The sequence below is a fragment of the Cervus canadensis genome, chromosome 10 (assembly GCF_019320065.1).
Source record: "Cervus canadensis isolate Bull #8, Minnesota chromosome 10, ASM1932006v1, whole genome shotgun sequence".
Classification (NCBI taxonomy): domain Eukaryota; kingdom Metazoa; phylum Chordata; class Mammalia; order Artiodactyla; family Cervidae; genus Cervus; species Cervus canadensis.
In genome coordinates this window covers 65,873,875-65,896,611 of record NC_057395.1, presented here as the reverse complement: position 1 = coordinate 65,896,611, position 22,737 = coordinate 65,873,875, and the positions used below count along the sequence as shown (strand labels likewise).

The window sequence follows — 22,737 nt, the reverse complement described above, 5'->3', positions numbered from 1 at the left end:
TAAACTAGGTTAGGTGAACAGTAAGAAAAACTCATGAGTGAGATACATGGGTCATTGGGAAGCCCAGAGCTAGGGTGTATTGTGTATTAGACATAGGAAGGGGATTCTGGGGAGATTAATGGGCCACTAATGCCAGGCTGAGCTGCTCAGGCAATGGGGAGCCTCTCAAGATAGTTGAGCAGTGGAAGGTTACAGTTGGGTCTGTGTTAGAAAGACCATCGTGGCCAAAGGGGAGCCTAGCCAGGTGGCAGGGAGCCTGGGGAAGAGGCAGAAGAACTGGTAGTTATGTGGGCAGGTTCATATGCTGGCTCTACCATTGACTTGGGCTCCGTTTCTTAATCTGTAAAATGGGAATAAATATACCCATCTCATAGAATTGTTGAGAAGATGAGATAAAAGAATGTATGGAAATTTTTTAGCATAAGACATGCCACAGAAGCCTGCTCAGTAGGAAGAAGCTCTAGTTATAATTGTTATTAACCTTATGTGGTTTGGTTGGGAGATGAACCCCAGGGCAGAGGCAAAAGGGCCAGGAGGGAAAGGAACAAACATAGAACTAAGGCCCAGAGAGGTGAACCAAATTGCTCAAGATCACACAGATGATACACAACAAAGCTAGACTTGAACGTGGGTCTGCTGGCTCCCACTTGCTTTTTAGTTCACTGCATCTGAGTTGTTTTTCCAGTTTCTGAAAGTTTTTTTTTTTTTTAATAAGGAGCCAATTCTCACTCATACTTCCACCCACACAAAACTAAAAAGGATTCAAAGCAGGAGAAGCTTTAGATGGATGTGAGCAATAACTTCCTGGCACCCAGAGCAACAGAACACTGGTTAGATTTTCCTGCCTGGAGAAGTTCAAGGGGAAGGTCCCAGGTAGTTGAGTCTGGCGGTCGCAGCTTGATACCCACCAGGCTGCATCAGGCTCACAGATGTATTTGGTTTGGCCAAACTTTAAAATATTCGGAGGTTTTACTAAAATGTCAGTGGACCTGGCAATGCTGGGCAAAGGCAGCACTGGGCTGGAGCTGATGAAATGGGGCATGTGCCCCAGGAGCCACAGCTCCCTACTGCTTCCCTGATTCTAAGTCCCACCATAAGGGGTCACTCGCCAAAGGGCTAGAGGGGCTATTTTCTCACACATAGACCGATTCCGTCTTCCATGTCAGCTCTCAGGCCTCCATAGGCATTTGCATCTGTGGCTGCTAGTTTACACCTTCCCTGGACCTGAGTAGGAAGATGGATGAAACAGACCTTTGTAAACTTTCTCACTACCTGTGGGTTAACTGATCCCACTGGGGAACCACATACCAGCTCCAGTCCTTCCTGGACCTGATTATACCTTGAATTCTAGAAAGGCCCCACTTGGAATGGCCTTGGAGATAGATAAGCCCAATGCCCCCATTTTACAGATGGGGAAACTGAGGCCAAGATGACTCAGTGAGTCAACGGTGGAATCTCATCTTCCCTTGGCATTTCTGCCACAGAGGAGAGCAGGGGTTGAAGGTTGTAGCCCGAGGATACTGCTTATCTCAGCTTTCCTCCGCTTTCCTCCATCCTGTCTTTTCCCAAGCTTGGAGGTGTCGATACTAGGTGATGCTAAAATCTGTGTCTGTTGGAGCAAATGGATAAAGCTGGACCTTTAAGAGTTCAGCCCACCTCTCAAAAGGCCCAGCTAGCCACATCTGGTGAGACTATTTAAAAAGGGAACCAGACTTAAAAACACACTCACAATCACACTTTTATATCCCCGTCCCCCAATTATAAAATCTCTACAGGCTGGTTACAGAGTGTTCAGAAAATCCAGCGACTGAGAAGGAAAATTAAAACTGCGACTTACAAGCCCCTGCCCCTCACAGCCCTCAGGGGTAACTACAGTTAACACTTTATTTCATGGCCTCTCAGCTTACACACATTTTTACACAGTGGATATCACACTGCATGGGAATTTTTCTTTAAAAAAAATTCCAATAGTCAGAAGAGTACTTACCGCTGGAATGGGAGAGTGGTCTGGGTGGGGGCCTCTTTCTTGCGGGGAGGGGCGTGGAAATCTTGACTTTTCAATTCGGGTAGTGGTTCCAGGGGTATGTACAGAGCTAAAAATGCGTCAACCTGTGCCCTTTATGTTGTGTTAGTCGTTCAGTCGTTTCCAACTTTTTGCAACCCAGCGGGCTCCTTTGTCCATGATGAAATTCTCCAGGCAAGCATACTGGAGTGGGTTGCCATTCCCTTCTCCAGGGGATCTTCCCAATCGAGGAATCAAACCCAGATCTCCTTCATTGTGGGCAGATTCTTTACCATCAGAGCCACCGGGAAGCCCGTGCACTTTCTATTTGCTTATTTTACTGGATAAAGACAAGACTTAAGATTACAATAATAATAGAGGCTCTTTGCAAAGACATTGATCAGAAATTTACAAACACCCATACTCCCCGTTTCTCTCATGCCCAGACAGGACTGCCGGGAACAGGCACTCTTCTCTGTCCTTTGGCATCATACAAGGTACCGTGGGTCATTCCAGAAGGTCTGTGAGCTTGGTACAGGTGGCAGCCTTGCAGGCCGATCCTGCCAGCCCCACTGGTGTTTCCATCTCTGGCACTGGGTCACAGGGGAGGGGGCTGGGGGGCTACAGACGGGCTCTGGGCTACGACACCCTCTTCTTTCTCAGCTTCAGGCTGTCTCCTGCCTCAGATTCTGTCGAGGAGCAGTTAAAGGCGCAGCCGGGCTGTGCTCACAGGGGAGGAATGGAAACATGTTGATTGAGTTTCACGGAAATCATTTTGAGGGGCCCACGTCTGGCCGACGGTGTTTGGGTTCCTGTGGTCCCAGGCTGGGCTGCTCGGTTGATTTTGAGTGGAGACTGGCCAGCTTTCCTCTCTGCAGCCGCCTGGGCCCCGTCTCCATGTGCTTCCCCCCATACTTGGACAGCTTATGAGCCCCTGGGGTTCAGGCCTGTAGCAGGTAATGCTCTGGCCAAGAGCTCAGAGTCATGTTAACTTGGAACATTCTTCCTTTTTACTGGCTGCTCCTTATATGGATAGAGTGTGCGGCAAGCTGAGCCAGTGTGTGAAAGCCAAGGCGTCCCAGGCTACAAGCCTGTAACGGTGAGAGGTAAAGAGCGTCTTTAGGCCCCACTGGAAACAGGGCAAGACAGACAGCTGGGAAGGGCGCCCCCAAATCTGGTGGCTGTTGGGGACCCCAAGGCAGACCCCCAGGGATGAGGCAGAGGGTAGACTTGACCCTCCCAGACCTAGGTTGGATCCTGGCTTTTTCTCCCCTTCTCTGTGACCTTGGGCCAGATCAGCCTCAGTCTCTTTATCTGCAAAGTGGGATGTTCCTATTTTGCCCCTAGGATGATTGTGTGTGGCCAAGCAATGTGAGTAGAGGGTGTCGTTCACAGCAGGTGCCTGGAAACTGTTATTAGTATGGGGGTGGCCCTTGTGGATTCGGGAAGGGACCAGGTGTCTTCACACAGAGGCCAGGACTTGAGCTTTGTTCGACAGGATGAGTAAAAATAAATAACAGTTAATAACAATAACAACAACAGCAAAACTTTTACTTTTCCTATGACTTCCTACATTCTTTATCTCCTTCTATGTCCAGAATAGTCATCTGAGCAAGACAGGCAGGGGACTAGAATTCCTATTTACAGATGGGGAACTGAGGCTTATCATTTTTTCTTTCCCCCAGATATTGGGATGCAGGCTGTAGTTGAGACACAAGTGGTCCCAGACTGAAACTAAGTAACATGGTATTGTGTGGTCAGAGTCTGTCTCTTTCAAACTCTCCTCTGATCTGAGCACCCAGGGAGTAAGCCTCCCTCTGTGAAAAGATGTCTTTAACACCTTTCTAGGGTGTGATGATCTCCTTTGGGAAGAAAGATGTCCTGACCTTCAGGAGGTCACCAAATGTCCCTAGAATTTAACGGCAGTATTTCTTTTCATTGTTTACTGTTTGTTTTCAATATTTTTTTTGAAATACAGTTGACTTACAATGTTATGTTAATTTCCGCTGTATGGCAGGGTGATTCAGTTATACATATATACACACTTTTATGTTATTTTCCATTATGATTTACTAGAGCATATTTTTTAAAGCAAACACTGCTTTCTTAGAAGTTTATTTACTGTTTTTATTTTTGGTTGTGCTGGGTCTTTGTGGCTATGCACAGCCTTTCTCTAGTTGTGTAAGCAGGGGAGGGGCTACTGTTTGGCTGTGTTTTCTCCCTGTAGTGGCCCCTCTTGTTGTGGAGCATGGGTTCTAGGGCACATGGGCTTCAGTAGTTGCCGCATGCCGGCTCAGTAGTAAAGGTACAGGGGCTTAATTGCCTCATGGCAGGTAGGATCTTCCTGGACCAGGGACTGAACCCATGTCTTCTGCGTTGGCAGGTGGATTCTTAACCACTGGACCACCAGGGAAGTCCTACCATAGGCTATTGAATGTAGGTCTCTGTGCTTACAGCAGGACCTTGCTGTTTATCCATTACCTTTTTTTTTTAAATTAAATTTTACTGAAGTAGAGTTGCTTTGCAAATCCATTACTCTTTCTTTTAAAAATAGTTTATTTTTATGGAAATTGAATAGTAAAAATAGATTTTATATAATAAATGTGTAATTATTGTATAGTTATATATTAAATTATTTGCATAAATATACACTTACAGAGGGGTTTTCCCAATGGCTCAGTGGTAAAGAATCTACCTGCAATGCAGGAGACACGGGCTTGAGGTCTCAATATGGTTTGAGAAGATTCCTTGGAGGAGGGCATGGCAACCCACTCCAGTAGTCTTGCCTGGACAATCACATGGACAGAGGAGCCTGGCAGCCACAGTCCATAGGTCACAAAGAGCTGGACATGACCGAAGCAATTGAGGATGCAGTTACATGAGATATATATGTATAGCTATTATAATAATACGTGTAAATATACTTATGAATAAATATAAAGAAATACATATTTAAATACATTAAAAATAAGTATATATATATATATATTTAAATAAATAAAATAATATAAAAACTACCCAATGCATCTTTGGTCTATTTTTGGAGTTACATTCTAGTTAGGCCAATTTATATTGGTTTTTCCATTTAAAGTAGTGATATAATAATAATTGTAACTTGACTACAGAAAAGGCAGTGATGGCTGTTGTTTAAAGCACTTACTAAGTGCTCGACTTCAGCAGGGAATCTATGTGTACTCTCTGACTCAACCTGTCTGAACTCTTTAAGGCAGGTAGGATGACAGTCTCCAGCTTTAAAGATGAGGAAATTGAAGCAAAGAGAATTAAGTCACTTGCCAGGTCAAATGACCAATAAATGACAGAGTTAGAATTTGAATTCAAGCAATCTGGCCACAGTCTCATAACCAGTATGGTGACATAGTCTCCATTTAAGATGCAGTTATGGGGCCAGGTTCAATCCCTGATCCAGGAAGATCCCACATGCCACGGAGCCACTAAGCCGGTGCTCCACCACTACTGATCCTGCGCACCTCAAGTACTGAAGCCACAAACCAACGGAGGTCCAGCACAGCTGAAAATAATAAATAAATGAATTTTTAAAAAAGATGCAATTATGTATGTATGTTTTTAAGAAGTAATAAGCGGAGGGACTTCTCTGGCGGTGCAGTGGTTAAGCCTTTATGCTTCCACGGCAGGGAGTGTGCGTTCCTTCTCTTGTCTGGGAACTAGAATCCTGAAGCGTGATCAAGAGATTTAAAAAAAAAAAGTGAGTGGATTTGAAGAAAAGTAGTAAATGATGATAGTACAAAAGGTATTAAAAAGAAAACATATTCAGATATGCTAACATTCATGAAGGTGACAATAAATGATTAAATTTCCAAAAACAAAACAAAACATATCTAGCCCAACTCCATGAGCCCACGAGGAATGAGGCCCAGCAAGGCAAGCGCCTACTCCGGGCAGCACAGTGGAGTAGGACCTAGGGGAGGGGAGGGATGGGTGGTGGCCTAACTTAGAGTATCTGTGAGTTCATGGATATCAGACAGGGTCCCCCAACTTCCTGTCCCCACTGCTGGCCTCAGTATTAGATGGCCGGGGAGGAGAGGTGGTATTGGGATTACTGGGTGTTGGCCAGGGGAGGCATTGAGAGAGGTCACCAGGCCAGATGAGCTTTTCCTAGTTCTTTGAAATCAAACCCCATCCCCATGTTAGTGTGAAAATAGCTCCTCCTGGGCTTGCGCACTGCCGTGTGTGGGTGTGTGTCCCCTCTGAGCTTACTGTCATGTCAGGACCCTCTTTCCTTCAGAATGGGGGCTGTAGACATTCATTCATTCATTCTACAGAGAGCAGTAGAGGGCCTCCCTTGGGCTCAGCTCTGTGGGTACTGGGGACCCAGCAGTGACCCTGACACTTGTCTAAATGCCCTGGGCTAGCATCCCTTGCTTTATCACCTCCTGGCATTGGAATCTTTCTGGGATGGAGAAATGCATTCTTCCTTCTCCTCAAAGTCTCTATTTTATTTCCCTATCTCCAGGGACCTCATTTAGAAAAATGATTTTTCTGCCCTAGATAGGCCCTCTTTATGTTGCCGTCTTATTTATTCTCATCTTCCTTTACATCCCTCAGTGATAGCGGGCACCCAATCTGGGGCAACCAGAAGGGCTTTCATCAGTCTTTTTAAGAGCTGAAAATCACAACCCACGGACCCTATTACTGTACCTGGTTGGGAACCTCTGGCCTTGTCCCACTTGCCCATTTTATGGGTGGAAAAGCTGTGATTCAGAGAGGGACACTTTACTCATCCCGCCGCATTTACTGAGCACCTATTTTATGCAGGAATGAAGGCCCTAGACGAATAGGAGCCAGTGCTGGCTGTGTTAGTTCTGGTGCTGCTGGAATAAATGACCACAAGTCTAGTAGCTTCCAGCAACATGAATTTGTTATCTTGCAGCTCTATAGATCAGCAGGTCCAACTCATTGGGCTCACACCAAGGTGTTGATGGGCTGCATTCTTTTCTGGAGACTCTCAGCGAGAATCTGTTTGCCTTTCCCAGCTTCTAGGAGCCGCCCGCATTCCTTGGCTCTGCCTCCATTTTCAAAGCCAGCAGCATGTCCTCTCTTGGGTGCTTCTTCCACAGTCACATTTCCTCCTGACTTTTGCCTCTTCTGCATTCTCTTCTACTTTTGAGGACGCTTGTTACTGGATTGGGCCCACTTGAATAATCCAGAATAATCTCCCTATTTTAAGTCCAGCTGATTAACAATTTTTATTCCATCTGCAATTTTAGTTCCTCTTTGCCATGTAAGGGGATTTAGTGACAGGTTCCACAAATTAGAATGTGGGCATTTGCGGGGAGCATTATTCTGAATACCACTCCCGTCCTCAGGGAGCCTGGGGTCCACCAAGGGAGACAAAATGAGCGTGGCATTCGCCATGGAAGCCAAGAAAAAGGGACACTTGACCCAGCTGGGATGGGCGCGGGAGGTCAGAGAAAGTCTGGAAGAGATGATGGACTGGCTGGGATGTTGCAGATGAGAAGGAGTTAGTTTAGTGGGCATGGAGGTGGGCGGCATCCCTGGAGGAAGGAACAGCATGTGCGAAGCCTGGAGGTGAGGAAGAGTGTGTGTGTCCTTGTGGCAGAAGCCTGGGGAGAATAGTGAGGCTGGAGGCCAGGCTGCCTGTGTTCTGAAGGCAGTGAGAAAACTGTGAGCAGGTTTTGAGCAGGAGACTTGCAAGGCCAGATTTGCATTAAAAAAAATTATTTATTTGGCTGTGCTGGGACTTAGTTGTGGCACATAGGATCTTCGATCATCGTTGTGGCATGCGAGATCGTTGGTGGTGGTGCTGGTCACTCAGACGTGTCCAGCTCTTTACGACCCCTTGGACTGTAGCCCCCCAGGCGCCTCTGTCCATGGAATCCTCCAGGCAAGAATACTGGAGTGGGTTGCCATGCCCTTCTCCAGGGGATCTTCCTGACCCAGGGATCCAACCCAGGTCTCCCACATTACAGGCAGATTCTTTACTGTTTGAGCTACCTGGGAAGCAAGATTGTTAGTTGCAGCATGTAGGATCTAGTTCTCTGATCAAGGATCAAACCCAGGCCCCCTGCATTGGGAGTGCAGAGTCTTAGCCACTGGACCACCAGGGAAATCCCCCAGGTTTGCATTTGAGAAAGATCACCCTGGGGTCCTGTTGGAGAAATGGCTGGGAGGGAAACAAGAGATGGGAAACCAGTGATGAGGTGATTCAGTAAAAGACGTGATGGGGACCTGGATCAAGGCAAGGCAGGGGAACAGAACAGAGGGAGTGGGTTGGTGAGCTGTTGGAGATGAGAAGACTATAGAATGCAGCTGACAGTTGCTTGTGGGCAGGAGAGGCAGGAGGAAGGGGCAAGATGATGAGCAGATTTCTGGTTTCAGAGTCTGACTGGATGAGGGGGCCAATCACTAAGGTAGGGATGTGGGGAAGGAGTAGGTTTAGGAGGGTATGTGTTGATGGTCTGTTACCAATAAACACCTAGGGAAGACATCCTTGATATATGAACATGGGCGCTTGTATCAATTATACCAACTTATATCAGTTAGTTATAGCTGTGTAGCAAACCACTCCAAACAAGTAGTATAAAACAGCAACCGCTTATTATCACTCATGTGTCTGCATATGGTTAGGGCTTGCCTGATCCAGGCTGGGCTTTGCTGATGGCTCACCTTCAACCTGCAGGCCTGCAGGCCAGCTAAGTGGCCAGATTTGGGATTGCTGACCACCCCTTTCCTTCTGGCCCTGACCTGAATGCCTTCCCTTGTTCTTCTACCCTACCTTGGACCAGCAGATGACAACCAAGCAAAGAGCTGCAGGAGGTGAGGGAATGAGGATGTCTTAAGGAGGAGCATTATAGGCAGAGGCAACAGCCAGTGCAAAGGCCCTGAGGTGAGATTGTGCCTAGAGTTTGAGGAACAGGAAAGAAAGCAGTGTGGCTGGAGGGGGTGTGCGAGTGGGAAGGGGTAGACGAAGAAATCAGAGTTAGCAAGGACCTTAGTCATATGGGGCCAGGAAGGTCCTGGGAATTATTATTATTGCTGCTATCAGTTTTCATCTTTTTCTCCTGTCCCCCACAGGACCCCCCATCCCTGGACGCAGCCATCCAGCACGCCCTGGCAGGCCTCTATCCCCCTTTTGAAGCAACAGCATCTACCATCCTGGGTCAGGTGTTCCGTCTCCTGGATTCTGACTTCCAGGGTGATGGACTGAACTTCCTCCTGGATTTCCTGATCCCTGCCAAGCGCCTGTGTGAACAAGTGCGTGAAGCGGCCTGTGTAAGTTGAAAGGGACATGGGGTCAGGGTACAAGCTCTCCCAGAAGGGCTGGAGGTGAGCAGAGAAGGAAGTGGGCTGGTATGTATCTTGTTGAAGAGCATGAACTGAGGACATGGGATGGTTTTCAGGTATTAATTGCTTGCCCCCCAAAAAACTTCAGCCCCATAGATGGACAGGAAGGTCACTTGGGCCTTTACCCTCTGATATCTAGGAGTCAATCACATTTGCACTTTGAATAACAAGGAGGGAGGCCTGGGTAAAGCATCTGTGTGGATTCTCTGGCCCCCAGGAATTGATACTGTGGGCACTGTCTAACTGTCTTGACTGAAGTGGGGAAGCTTCAGTGGAAATAGTAGAGAATGTCCCAGACTTTCCCTGAAGCCCTTGTGGCATCAGAATTCTCACTTTCTTCCCTGGATGATGAGTGAACAAATACCAACTTTGATCTATTAGTAGGGACTGCCTAGAGCACCTGTTTGGCTCAGTAAGAAGGAATTCTCTGAATGGTTAATGATGTCTGCCATGTTTGAGGGTACGATAGAGATACTAGTGCTTGTCTGACGCTTTGTGGCCCCATGGACTGTAGCCTGCCAGGCTCCTCTATCCATGGGATTCTCCAGTCAAGAATACTGGAGTGGGTTGTCATTTCCTCCTCCAGGGATCTTCCTGACCCAGGATTCGAACTCACGCCTCCTGCATTGGCAGGCGGATTCTTTACCACTGAGCCACCTGGGAAGCCAATGAGACTCCTTCAAACCGAGATCTCAGGGAGCCCTCTCCTGAGGCAAAGTGGAAAGAAAAGTGTTTTAGGCAGAACTCATCAGCTGCAAATGACAGATCCTTGCTTAGATCAGGACAAGGTGATCCCGACATGGGTCTGAGGTGATCCACTGATCAGACCCCTTTGGGACTCTGTCTCTTGTCTCTGCTACTGCTTGTCAGGATCATTCTTACAAGCTAGGTGTTTCCTCGAGGGTGGAGCCAGGGCAGCAACAGGATCAAATCCTACCCTGAAGAGGAAAATGAACTCTTCCCAGTCAGTTGCAGATAGAAAATCACAAGGGAGGATCCTGATTGGCTGGGCTTGAGTCTGGCATCTGTGCTTGGACCAATCATTGAGGCAAGGGGAATGCGGTACCAGGATTGGCCAGGCTTGGATCCTGTGTCTATCCTTGGACCAATTATTGCAGCCAGAGGAATGGATATGAGGACTCTGCAGACTTGAATCCTATGCCTACCTCTGTGCTCAAAGGGTGGAGATTGTTTTAAGAAAAGGGTGGGGAGAGGCCTTTGGAGACCAAAGCTTCAGATGCCTACTCATGGAACTTACCCACATTCTTCACAGAGTTGCTGATTCTGCCCTGCCCTTCTGTTATTCAATGCCCACCCCTAACTGTTCCAGCCTCAAGAATTACTAAGAGCATCTTAGGTCCTACTAGCCTTTCCTGAGTTGCTCGTATCTGTCAGGGACCTGGCATATCAGGAGCAGAAATAAATGGAGGAATTATGTGCATCATTTCAGTGGTAGAAGAAATTGAATGCAGCAGCTAAAAGTTCGGGCTTAGGAGGCTAGAATAAGAGATGGTTGGAACTGGAAGGAAATAGGTCATTTCATTCTAGGTGCTTAGCACGGTGCCTAGCACATAGAAATAGCTCCACACACATTCACTGTTCTTGGATGAGAAGAAAGAATCTTGCTGAAACCTTGCAGCCAATTTCCACATATCTGTGTTGAGATTATTTAAGCTGTATCCTCCCCATCCTTCCTTCGTGGCTCAGTAGTAAAGAATCTGCCTGCCAATGTAGGAGATGCAGGTTCGATCCCTGGGTCAGGAAGCTCTCTTGGAGGAGGAAAAGACAACCCACTCCAGTATTCTTGCCTGAAAATCCCATGGGCAGAGGAGCTTGGTGGGCTACCATCCATGGGTTGCAAAAAGTCGGACATGACTGAGCCACTGACCATGCACACAATGCCTCCCCATCTTTATTTCTTCTCCCTAACAAGCTATACATCTACCTGCTTCTTTTATTTGGCCATTAAAACTGCATTTGCACTGTTCCTTTTCCCATTTCTTCTGGGGGCAAGGATCAAAACATTTAGGTTTTTTATGTTTTAAATTACAAACAACTTTAATTGTAATTATAGGTGAATTTGTGTCACTTCAGAGCAGGGAGTGGTGGCATGGAATTAATGTATGTCCCCAGGGGTCAGGTGCCCCAGGCTCAAATCCAGTCTCCATTACTGTGAAGTTGGGGGATCCATGTCCCCTCTCTGAACTTCAGTTTCCTCATGAGGAAAGCAGGAATGTTAATAACACAGGATGTATGTACCTTGCTGAGATGATACACACAGCTTAGCACAGAACCTGGCATGAAGAAATTGCTCAGTAGCTGCTGGCTGTTACCTGACCACTGTCTCCTTTCTCCCTATGAAATAAGAATGCTCTGGCCTCAAAGTCTGCCTTTATAACCACCAGCACCGAGACAGATAGCCACAATCAATGAAGTCTAGGGAGACTGGAGACAAACATACGGCTGATTCTAAATATGAGCACAAGTCCTGCTTTGGCTGCTTTTCAGCTGTGTGATGATGAGGCTTTTTTTTTTTTTTTTAAACTATCTCTCTGAGCCTTGGTTTTCTCATCTGTAAAGCGGGAATGATAGTTCCCGAACTGCCTGCACTCCTGAATTACTGTGAGTCAAATAAGATGATCATAACAGTCATTTCTATGGTGATTTGCTATTTGCAAAACACCGCTCGGCTGTTTCATCTCATTCACTGAGAAGTGGAGGGAAGGGGGAAAGATGCTGTAAACAGCAGAGGACTATATGAAGAGGGTGAAATAACACACAGACTTGTGGTTTGTGGATAGAAAGTTTCTTGGAGACAGCCAAATCTGCAGTGTAACTGAAATGAACTGGCTTATCAACAAGGCAGGTACAGGTGTCGTCAGATCTCATCATTCCCCCAATTCTTAATTCCAGGAAACACCTGCTTGATTTGCAGGACGTTCAGTGTCAATTCTCCAGCTCTCCCCTACACTCATCCAAATTACATGAGATTATTGGGGCTTATTTGATCTACAGGAATCAGACTCTTTTCCAAAAGTCAGGAAGAGAAAGACCTGTTTTCAGCTTGGTGGAGCTGTTGTTTCTGTTGATGCCATTTGGGGTCACTGTTGAACACTGGGCCTGCACAGGGCCAACTAAGTGACTGAGCATGCACGAACATCTACTTATTATATTTTATGCATTGCATTGTTTTTTAAAAAACATACATGTATTTATGATCTCACTTAATCCTTGTACCAACCCAATAATACCAATGTGTGTATTGGTATCTGAGCTCAGTCACTCAGTTGTGTCTGATTCTTTGTGACTCCCTGGATTGCAGCCAGCCAAGCTCCTCCATCCATGAGATTTTTCCAGGCAAGAGTGCCTGAGTGGGTTGCCATTTCCTCCTCCAGCTGATCTTCCTGACCCAGGAACTGAACCTGCATCTTCTGCATTGGAAGGTGGATTCTCTACCACCTGGGAAAGTCCTAATTATACCAATATGCATCATTATTCCTATTTGCAAATAGGGAAGCTGAGGCTCAAAGAAATTATGTCATTTGCACAAGTTAGTAATTCAGACCTTGGAACCCATGTCTCCCTGGCCCTCAAGTGGAGCGTTCAACTTGAACTGGGTTGAGAGGAGTTTTGATGGTTGGAGAGGAGAAGGCAACCAGCAGGACAATGGAAAAGGCTCTTGCTAACTGATGCCTGGCACTCAGAACTTTTTTCTCCCTTGGCCCAGTAGGTGAGGAGGTATTGACATTTTCAAGGTCAAGGCCAGGACTAGGGGGAGCAAGAGGCATGGAGGTCCTAACGTTTAAGGAGGTGCTCCCTCTCGGGGCTGCGTGACTTGCAGGATGCCGAGAGTGGGGCCTCCTTGGATGCTGTGTCCTAGGCACCTTTCTTGCCTCACCTGAGTCCTCGACCTGTTCAACGTTCCTTCTGGGAGAGGGAAGGAAGAAACCCATGGCTGGGGCTTTCAGAACCTGATTCTCTGATGCTGTCCCCCTCCTCTTTGCAGGCCCCCTACTCACACCGCCTCTTCCTGCATGAGGGCTGGCCGCTGTGCCTGCGGGATGAGGTTGTGGTCCACCTGGCACCCCTCAATCCCCTCTTACTGCGCCAAGGTGACTTCTACCTCCAAGTCGAGCCCCGGGAGGAGCAGTCCGTCTGCCTCACGATCAAGTGCCTCTCTGTGGACCTCCGCACAGTGGACACGAAGCCAATCCCTGAGTCATCCTATCCTATACTTTTCAGCCAAGCCTGGCTGGAGGCCATCAACGGTGACTCTGAGGGCAGTCCCCTACACAACTGCCTGGTAGCTTCAGAAGATGGCATGGCCCCTGTGCCCTGGACCAAGATAACCAGCCCAGAGTTTGTGGATGACAGAGCCCCAGCAGTGAATCTCCTCTCCCCAGCCTGGGAGTCCCTTCAGTTAGAGGCACTGGATTTGAGCAGCTCTCAAGAGCTGCACCAGGCCAGGTGCCCAGACAGCCAAGTGCTGCTTGTCCGGAGTTTGGGCAAGGGCAGGACACACAGGAACAAGTACCCAGGCCTCATCAAGGTGGAGCAAGCTGGACCTGGGGAGGTGGGCTTCAGGGTGGACAGTGTGGCCAGCCAGGACCTGGGGGGAGAGTATGTGGCTCTTCTGGACTTCTCCCAAGAGAGTAGAGAAGGGTCTCCCAGTAAGGAGGTGGTGACGCCCAGTGGGTGTCCTTTGGGGGTACCAAAGGAGCTATCTGGAACCAAGGAAATCCCTTTCTCTCAAAGGATGCTGCCTCTGTCAGGGGCCAATGGAGAGCCTTCCTTGGAAAAATGGGCTTGTGAGAAGCCTGAAAGCTTGGGGGAGAAACCCTGTGTTTGGGGCTCAAGGAGAAAGGCTAATGATAAAGTCCCTACCCAAGACTCAGAACACCAGCCCCGAGAGCCATACCTCAGCATCTTTGTAAACCCACTGCTTTGTGCGTCTGGCCTTGGAACAGGTGACTCAGAAGAGCCACCGGCCTCCACAACAGAGGGCATTCTGGGAAACTCAGAGAACATGGACCAGCTCAAGCCAGGACCAAAACAAGCATCCTCTCCCCGGCTGTGCCCAGTTTCTCCTCTTGCTGCTCCAGCCTCCGAAACCAAGGTGGAAGAGATGACCAAACAGGGCAATGGGAGACTTGCCAAGCCTGTGACCAACCGCGGTCGAAACACTTCCTCTTCCGGGTCGCCCACTCCTGGGCTCAAATTCTCATTCTTAAAGGGGCAGAGGCAAGCGCCTGGGGCCCCAGAGAAAGCCTCGCTCCAGCATGACGGACCCTGGAAAGTCTTGTGTTCACTCTACTCACCCAAACCCAACCGAGCCAAGTGCTTAGGGAAAGGTAAGGTGCCCGCATACTCAGCTGGACAGGGCAACTGTTCTCTGGATGTGATCAGGTGACAAGGTGGTGTAGGATGTCAGGGCTGAGATCCGCTTGGGCTGGGTCCATCTCAGGGGTTTAGAACACGGGGTAGCGTGTCAAGAAGCTTAAGGTCTTTTGAGCCTGTAATTGAGCAAGATTCTGTGGTTGTGCTGAGACAGCCTGAGTTTATACCCCAGCTTGGCCATATACTGTCTGGGTGATCTTGATCAATGACTTAACCTCTGTAAGGCCAGGTCTCCCCCTCTGTGCAATGAGGATCTCATCTGCCTCCTCGAGTTGTTTTGAGGTTCAAAGACAACACCAGTAGTAAGGAGCTTAGCACAATGCCTGCCACATAGAAGGAGATCAATATTGTAAGCGCTTATCATTAGGCAGAATGTGAGAAAATATTTTCCCTGGGAAAATCCATCTTCTGCAATATTCTTTGTTGTTTATCCGCAGCTGGAACAACTCAGACCAAAACATCTGGCCTAGACGCTGACTCAGACCCAGTGACCAAGGAAAAGGCTGACTTCCCAGAAGCTTCTGCAGGCCTTTCAGAAAAAAGCCCCACTCTGGACAAGGACCCCCCAGGACTTGAGCCCAGGATTGGGGCCCTGAGCGTGGAGATCTTCCATTCCAGGATAGCATGTCTGCCAGGTCCTCAGGGGCTGTAAGGGCGAGTGGAGGTGAAGGGGAGGGAGCTGTGGGGGCGGGAATAGGGGTGGCTGAGAATCTTCAGATGTTGGTGGGTGTGGGGGAGGCAGGGAAGGTCCTAGATGCCTGTGTTCTGGACCAGGCCTCCCTGGAACTCAGATTCTTCATCTTTCCAATGAAGGAGGTTAAAGCAATTTCTAGGTATTCATTCATCCATCTATCCATCCCTCCCTCCCTCCCTCCATCCCTCCATCCATCTGTCTCACTTCTAGTGAGGCCATCAAGGCGGATGTCTTAGGTCAGGTTCCCTAGAAGCAGAGCTTAAGACAGGGATCCTTGGGGTAGTGATTTATTTTCCTGAAGGTTGCTCTCAGGGGAAGGGGACTAAGGGAAGCAGGGCAAGGCAGGGGAGAAGCTAGGTCAAATCAGGATGTGACCTGATTTTCCAGGGGCGGGGCAGCTCTGGAGCATGAATTACATCACAGAGATGGTTCTATCTTAAGGTTCAGGAGCTGACCTTTTGTACACCTGGATCTGTGAGTCATCAGCGGCAGGCTGATCCTGGGATGATGATGCAAGTGAACTCATGATCCAGTTCAGTGGAGGGCAATTCTTCAGACAAGGGGACATCTCTGGGCCAATTTACAGCCCGTAACTACAGCCTTTGGGGGGTGAGCTCTCTGACCTGATAAGGAGGGTCTGATTAGGGTGTCAGCGTCATCCAGTACTGAGAGTGTTATCACTCTTGTTTAACATTTATTCATCTTTGCAATAAAGATTTATTGAGCACCTACTGTGTGTCCGACCCTGGGCTTAGCACTGAGGCTTCAGCAGAGAATGAAGCCTGCTCTCAGGAAGCATATTCTGGGAGTAAATTTGACAGGTTATTACAGTAGATTATTATAATTCACTGTAAAATGTGACTATGTGGCATTACAGGGAGCTTTGGGAGGAGAGATGAGGCCCTTGGGGTGCTTGGGGTAGAGGAGAGGTCAGGCAAGACTTCCTGAAGGAAGTAATGTGAAACTCAGTTCTGTAGTATGAGTAGGTGTTATCTGTGTAAAATGGTGGGGATGGTGTTCCAGGCAGAGAGAACAGCATGTGCAGAGTTCTCGAAGCAAGAGAAACCACAGTGCTTTCTGGGACCTGACTGTCCTGCAAGTCTGTTTTATTTCACAGACATCTAAATTTCTGCAGACATGTCCTGGGGGACACCGATCTATCATTTTGTTTTGTTTTCCTTTTTAAAAAGATTTATTTATTTACTTGGCTGCCTCGAGTCTTAGTTCTGGCATGTGGGTTCTTTGTTGTGATGTGTGTACTCTCCAGTTGCAGCACGTGGGCTTAATAGTTGCAGGGCTGGGGCTTAGTTGCCCGTGGCATGTGGGATCTTAGTTCCACAACCAGGGATCGAGCCCATATCCCCTGCATTGGAAGATGGATCCGTAACCATTGGACCACCAGGGCAGTCCCTGCTCTGTCATTTTAAAACTCCTGGGGGGCATTGTCTGTCTTCCTGGTCATCTTTGTTGCAGCTCAGGCTGTTTGTTCCTATATTTGTGCTAAGTTGCTTCAGTCATGTCTGACTCTTTGAGATCCCGTGGACTGCAGCCCGCCAGGCTCCTCTGTCCACAGAATTCTCCAGGCAAGAACACTGGAGTGGGTTGCCATGCCCTCCTCCAAGGGATCTTCCCGACCTAGGGACTGAACCTGCGTCTCTTATGTTTCCTGCATTGGCAGGTGAGTTCTTTACCACTAGCACCATCTGGGAAGCCCTGTCCCCATATTAATTGTTCACAAAGTCTCACAATCCTTCTATGTTCTAGATGGTTGCACCCATGTTTAAGGCAACACTTGTGAAGGTGGTTAAGTCTGCTGAAGGCTTCATGAGCTCCAAAGGGTCTCCCACACTCCACACTGTGGAGGGTCGTACCTGCATGGAGTCCACAGTGCTCATTGAAGGGTGGCCTTGAGTGAGGTGACTCTGGGGGTCAGGGCTGTGAGCCCAGGGTGCAGGACAGGCCCAGTTCCAGTGACCAGGGCCTCTTTCCCCCTGCTATACTTTTCCTTTCCCGTGGTGTAAACAGGCTGTGCTGACTCCCTGGGCCTCAGACTCTTGACCCTTGTGGGGAGCGTGGGGCACACTGTCTGGATTCCTGGAACAGGAAATAGTCTGTGAAGAACTCATGGTTAGAAGTCTGCAAGAATAAATAGTGGGACTTCCCTTGTGGTCCAAACTCTGCAGTGCAGGGGGCATGGGTTCAATCCCTGGTCAGGGAAGATCCCGCATGCCGCGTGGTATGGCCACAAAAAAAAAAAAAAAAAAGAATAAATAGTGAGCTGTCAGCTGTGGAATGCACACTCACCACATGGGGGCTGAGATGAGGACAGAGATAATGGCTGTTACCACAACTGCTGTTTATGAGGCCCTTGCCCCATGTTAAATGCTTTTCAGGAGCTGTTTCATTTAGTCTTTGAAGTAACCTAATCTGCTCAGTATTGTATTCTCCCCATTTAACAGATGAGGAAACTGATGCTCAGAGACACACTGACTTGTCTAAGGACACAGAGCAAGTCAGTGCAGAACTGGGACTTCAATTCCTGTCCGTGTGAACCCCAAAGCTCATTCCGTGAGCTCTATTCTGCCCAAGGTGCCCAGGGCAAGGGGTGCCCAGAGGAGGGTGAGGCTGCCTCTGCATGGAGGATGGTTTTGGGGATGATTTTTCTGAAGAAGTAGCTTTTGAACTGGGTCTTGAGGGATGAATAGGAGTTTAGATGGAGAAGAGGAAGGGCATTCCAGACAGAGAGACCAGTACAGGCAAAGCCTAGAGGCCACAGAGCAGGTTCCTATAGAAGGGGCTCCACCAAAGTGCTCACTGCTCATGTGTGTGCTTTCTCTTCCAGGCGGTCGGGACAGGGCGGGGCGGCCCCTGCTTCTGGTGTCGACCACCAAGGGCCCCTGGGAGGCGCCATGGTGCACTGCCTCGGAGGTCACCAAGCTGTTTTCTTACCTGTGCACCATCCCCAGGTAAGGGGCTGGGCCAGCCTGACCACCCCATGCCCCCTCGGCCTCTCAGCCTGGAGCCCAGCACCAGGTACCATGTGAAGAGACATCACACCCTCTTGGTTCTGAGTCAGATGCTGGGAAAAAAGCAGGACAGGCCAAAAAAACAGGATAGTCCCTGCCAATGGGGTGTTCCCAGGCTGGCGGGGGAGATGGATGGTATGCAAGGAACCAGCCATGGACCAGCAGCTCAGGAGTGTTAGTGTGGTGAAGAAAACAGGGATATCGTAGATCAGTGGCTCTCAAACTCAAAAGGCATCAGAACCATCTGGAGGGCTGTTAAAACAGATGGTTGGGCCCCACCTCCAGAGTTTCTGGTTCAGTCGGTCTGCATAAGACCTGACAATGTGTATTTCTAACAAGTTTCCTGGTGATACTGATGTGGGTGGGCTGCAAACACATTTTGAGAGCCTCTGTTGTAAAATGAAGGGCGAGAGGCAGTTAGTTTCAATTGGGAAATCAGGGAAGGCTTCCCTGAGGAGGTGATAATTGAATTGGTGATGGACAGGAAAGCCTGGCATGTGGCAGTCCATGGGGTCGCAAAGTCAGACACGACTGAGAGACTGAACTGAACTGATCTGAATTATAAGTATTTGTTGAACAAATGAAGGAAAGGGTGAATGGGTGAAGGAATGAATAAGTGAGAGAGCAAGAGAACGAGTGATGAGTGACCAGGTTTATTTCTACCACCACTCCTTCCCTCCACCTCCCATAAGACTTCAGGTTGGACTGCCTGGGGAAGAGACACCATCTTTCCTCCAAGTTGCAGCGCCCAGGCTGGGGTGGGTGGGGGAGGGACTCATGGGACCCTTTGGGACCTCCACCTCCAACTCCCCCCCATGGGAGCCAACACTGCCACCTGCTGGCCACTGAGATTTTTCTACCCTTTGTCCAAAGAGGAGTGGTTTTCCCGGTCTGAAGGGGAGATGGACACCACCCCCACCCCCCACCAACCTGCTGTGTGACCTGGGAGTGGTAACTTTCCCTCTCTGAAACGCCCCCTGAAAAAGGGAGATGACCAAGTGGGCTGTGAGGATCAAGCATGATCACAAAAAGGGAAGTGAGGTGCAGTGTGAATTGCGCATTTGTTGTTTTTCAGTCGCTCAGTCGTGTCCGATTCTTTTCGACCCCATGGACTGCAGCACGCTGGGCTTCCCTGTCCTTCACCATCTCCCGGAATTTGCTCAAATTCATGTCCATTGAGTTGGTGATGCCATCCAACCATCTCATCCTCTGTCATCCCCTTCTCCTCCTGCCTTCAACCTTTCCCAGTATCAAGGTCTTTTCTAACGAGTTGGCTCTTCGCATCAGGTGGCCAGAGCACTGGAGCTTCAGCTTCAGCATCAGTGCTTCTAGTGAATATTCAGGGCTGATTTCCTTTAGGATTGCACCTGGGGATTTCCTTTAGCACTGGGCATGGGGTTCTCATATGCTGGGCTTGCCTCTCCACTCCTGTTGTGAACCTCCAAAGCTGGGCACCTGCCCTGAGCCAGGTTTCATGCTGGGCCATGCTAGGGACCCCAATCCTCCTGTATTGGGCCTTGATCTCTATGGGTGTTCAGGCTGGCAGTGGAGGCAGGCGTGGAAGTGCACTTCCCTCCCAGTATGGGCATAGCCAGAAGCAGGTGAGGGCATGAAGTCAGAGCCCTGGCCTCACCTCCGAGAGCCTCCCCTCACTGTATGCTATGTCACTGCCCAGCACCTCAGTTTCCTCTCTCAGGACAGTGATGACAGCAGACATTGACATCCCTGTTTTTCTGCACGGTCCCTTAGCATTTTACCAGAATGAATCCATCAGTCCTCACCACAGCCCCCGGAAGCCTATACTATCATTAGCCCCATTTACAGCTGGGAAATTGACTCCCAGAGAGGTGAAACAGCATGCCCAGGTGACTGCCACGGCTCCACATCCCACACTGGCCACCTCTGGCTTTGGTCTGTGACTTGGGTGGTTGTAAGACTTGAAGGCAGTTGGGGGTTACTTTCCCAGTCTGATTGAATGGCCAGGGTACTTGGAACCACCGACTGCCCAGCTCCACTCCCTACCCACTGGACACATTTCTTGGGGGACAGAGGAGGGGTGGAAGTGAAGCATCGTTATTTTAACAAGTTCTGACAATTGAGCCTGTTTGGAAAATCCCAAGGCAATCACTGAAAAGTGCACTGTGAACTGGTGAGGGTGTTTGGGCTGCAAGTAACAAACTCTAATTCAAAATGTCTTATCTGATAAGTAAATGTATCAGTCTTTGTCTCTGCCTTACATCTCTTTGTAAGAACATTATAATGTAGAAAACGCCTTTCCCAGAAGTCTCCAACAAACATCTCCTCACATCTCATTGGCCAGAAAATGTCACATGGTCCCTATCTAAATTGATCATTGGCCAGGGGAATTGGGTCAGCTGTTGGCCTCAACCAATAAGAATCCAGCCCCTGGGGGAGGAAGGGATGTGGTTATAAGAAGAAAGTTAGGTTCTTGAACAAAATGAGCCTTCTGCCCCAACAAAAGGGGTGAATGGAAGGTTGGGTGACTCACCTACTGCAACTGGGATAGTAGCATATAGTTTATGATTGTTAGGGTGTCTGAGAGGGCTGTGTGAGGTACTGTAGGAGCCCTCAAGAGGGAGCAATAAACTCTGCCTGGAGAAGAATCATGGAGGGCTCCCTGGAAGTGGTGTGTGTTGGGGGCTTGGGGAGGCGCTGGAAATTTGTCTTGCAGGATGAAGAGTTCAGTAGTATCCAGGCTTCTAGCAGCCAGCTTTCCTCACCTTCCACTGGGTTGTTCCCCTTCGAGGGCCCTGATTCATCCAATAAGACTATCAGTTCTGTTTACCACCCACAGGCCTGAAGATAAAACTAAGGGGCTGGCAGTTGTGATTGATGCTAGGAAACAGCCCCCACATCCTGGTCTCGTCAGAGCCCTGCAGGCCACCCAGGTGAGTGGAAGTGGACAGCCTCAGCCTACCAAGTCTTAGAAGTACTGGAGGCCTTTGGATATCCACAGATCCTGGGGGTTCTCAGAGCTAGGACCGGAACCCCAGGCAGGGAACCTTAGTTGCAGATAATAGAAACCCCAGCCCAGGGGATTTCCCTGGCGGTCCAGTGGGTAAGACTCTGTACTTCCACTGCAGGGAGCTTGCGTTTGTTTCCTGTTTGGGGAACTAAGATCCCACATGCCGTGCAGTGAAAGAAACCCCAACCCAAACATGCTTAAAGACAAAGGTCATTCATCGGTTGATGTGACTCAGTCTGGAAATTAAATCCAACTTCAAGTATGACTTGATTTGGGGGCTCAAATATTGTCACCAGGATCTGGTTTCTTTCCCCATTTCTGGCTCCATTCCTCTGGGAGAGTGCCATTATCAGCCAGGTCCCACTCTTTGTGGCAGTGTGGTCCCCACCATCTCTAACTTCATATGGTCTGTCATTTAAGTCCAATAGAAAAGAGCAATTCTTTTCCCAGAAGTCCCAGTAAAAGCTTTTTTGAGGGTCTTCTTTGCCCCCGTTGGCTCAGGTATCCATCCATCAGCCAACGTCTGTGGTCAGGGGACTGTGACACGCTGATTGGCTTAGGTTTAACTCACATAAATCTCACCAACTGAGAATGGGGCAGGGAGGAGATTCATGACTCACCGTACAGGAAGCAGCATAAATGGAAGTCTGGGATAAGCTCACCTTGTGTTCTGACCTCCACCCCATCTCCTCCTACTTCTCCCTTTACAGATGGGGAAACTGAGACTCAGAGAGGGCAGGGCACCCAGAAAGTTTGCAACCCAACTTGAAGCTGCTGTTCCCTTGACTTCCGATGACTCCCAATGAATCATTTGACTCATCCTCCAAATAAGGATCCCAGCCCTCCTTTCCATGTGGATCCCAGCCATGGGGAACCCTTACCCCTGTCTCCGTGGCCCATTTGCCTACATCTTAGAGGGGAGGCTCGGTGAGGGCCTAGGCAGATCAGCTCTGAAATGGTTCTTTCTGACAGGCGCTGGTCCCAGCCTCCATCCGTGCCATGCTCTTCCTGGGGGAGAAGGAGGCAGCTCTCCAGCTGGAGGCATTACCTGACATTCAGGTAAGGGGCAGGCAGCATCAGTTGAGGTGCAGAGGAGTTGGGCTTCAGCTGAGCTGGGGTGAAGAATGGTGGCCCTGGAATAACAGAGTGCCAGTCAATTAGATACGAGGCCTGGATGCTACGAGTCTCCTGCCCAGCCCCCATGGCGTGCAGGCGTGGTCACTCGCATCTGATTCTTTGCGACCCCATGGACTGTAGCCTGTCAGGCTTCTCTATCCATGGAATTCTC

The 22,737-nt window shown here is 48.9% G+C and overlaps 1 protein-coding gene across 1 annotated transcript in view; it reads left to right on the top strand.

The window, feature by feature from the left end:
* Positions 1–22,737, top strand: part of KIAA1755 (KIAA1755 ortholog) — a 38,612-nt gene that overhangs the window by 3,417 nt on the left and 12,458 nt on the right. The window contains exons 2-7 of the mRNA XM_043479975.1: positions 9,077–9,274; positions 13,353–14,697; positions 15,181–15,378; positions 18,280–18,403; positions 21,279–21,372; positions 22,422–22,508. Coding sequence (XP_043335910.1) covers positions 9,077–9,274; positions 13,353–14,697; positions 15,181–15,378; positions 18,280–18,403; positions 21,279–21,372; positions 22,422–22,508 — 2,046 coding nt within the window. The remainder of the gene's footprint in view (positions 1–9,076; positions 9,275–13,352; positions 14,698–15,180; positions 15,379–18,279; positions 18,404–21,278; positions 21,373–22,421; positions 22,509–22,737) is intronic.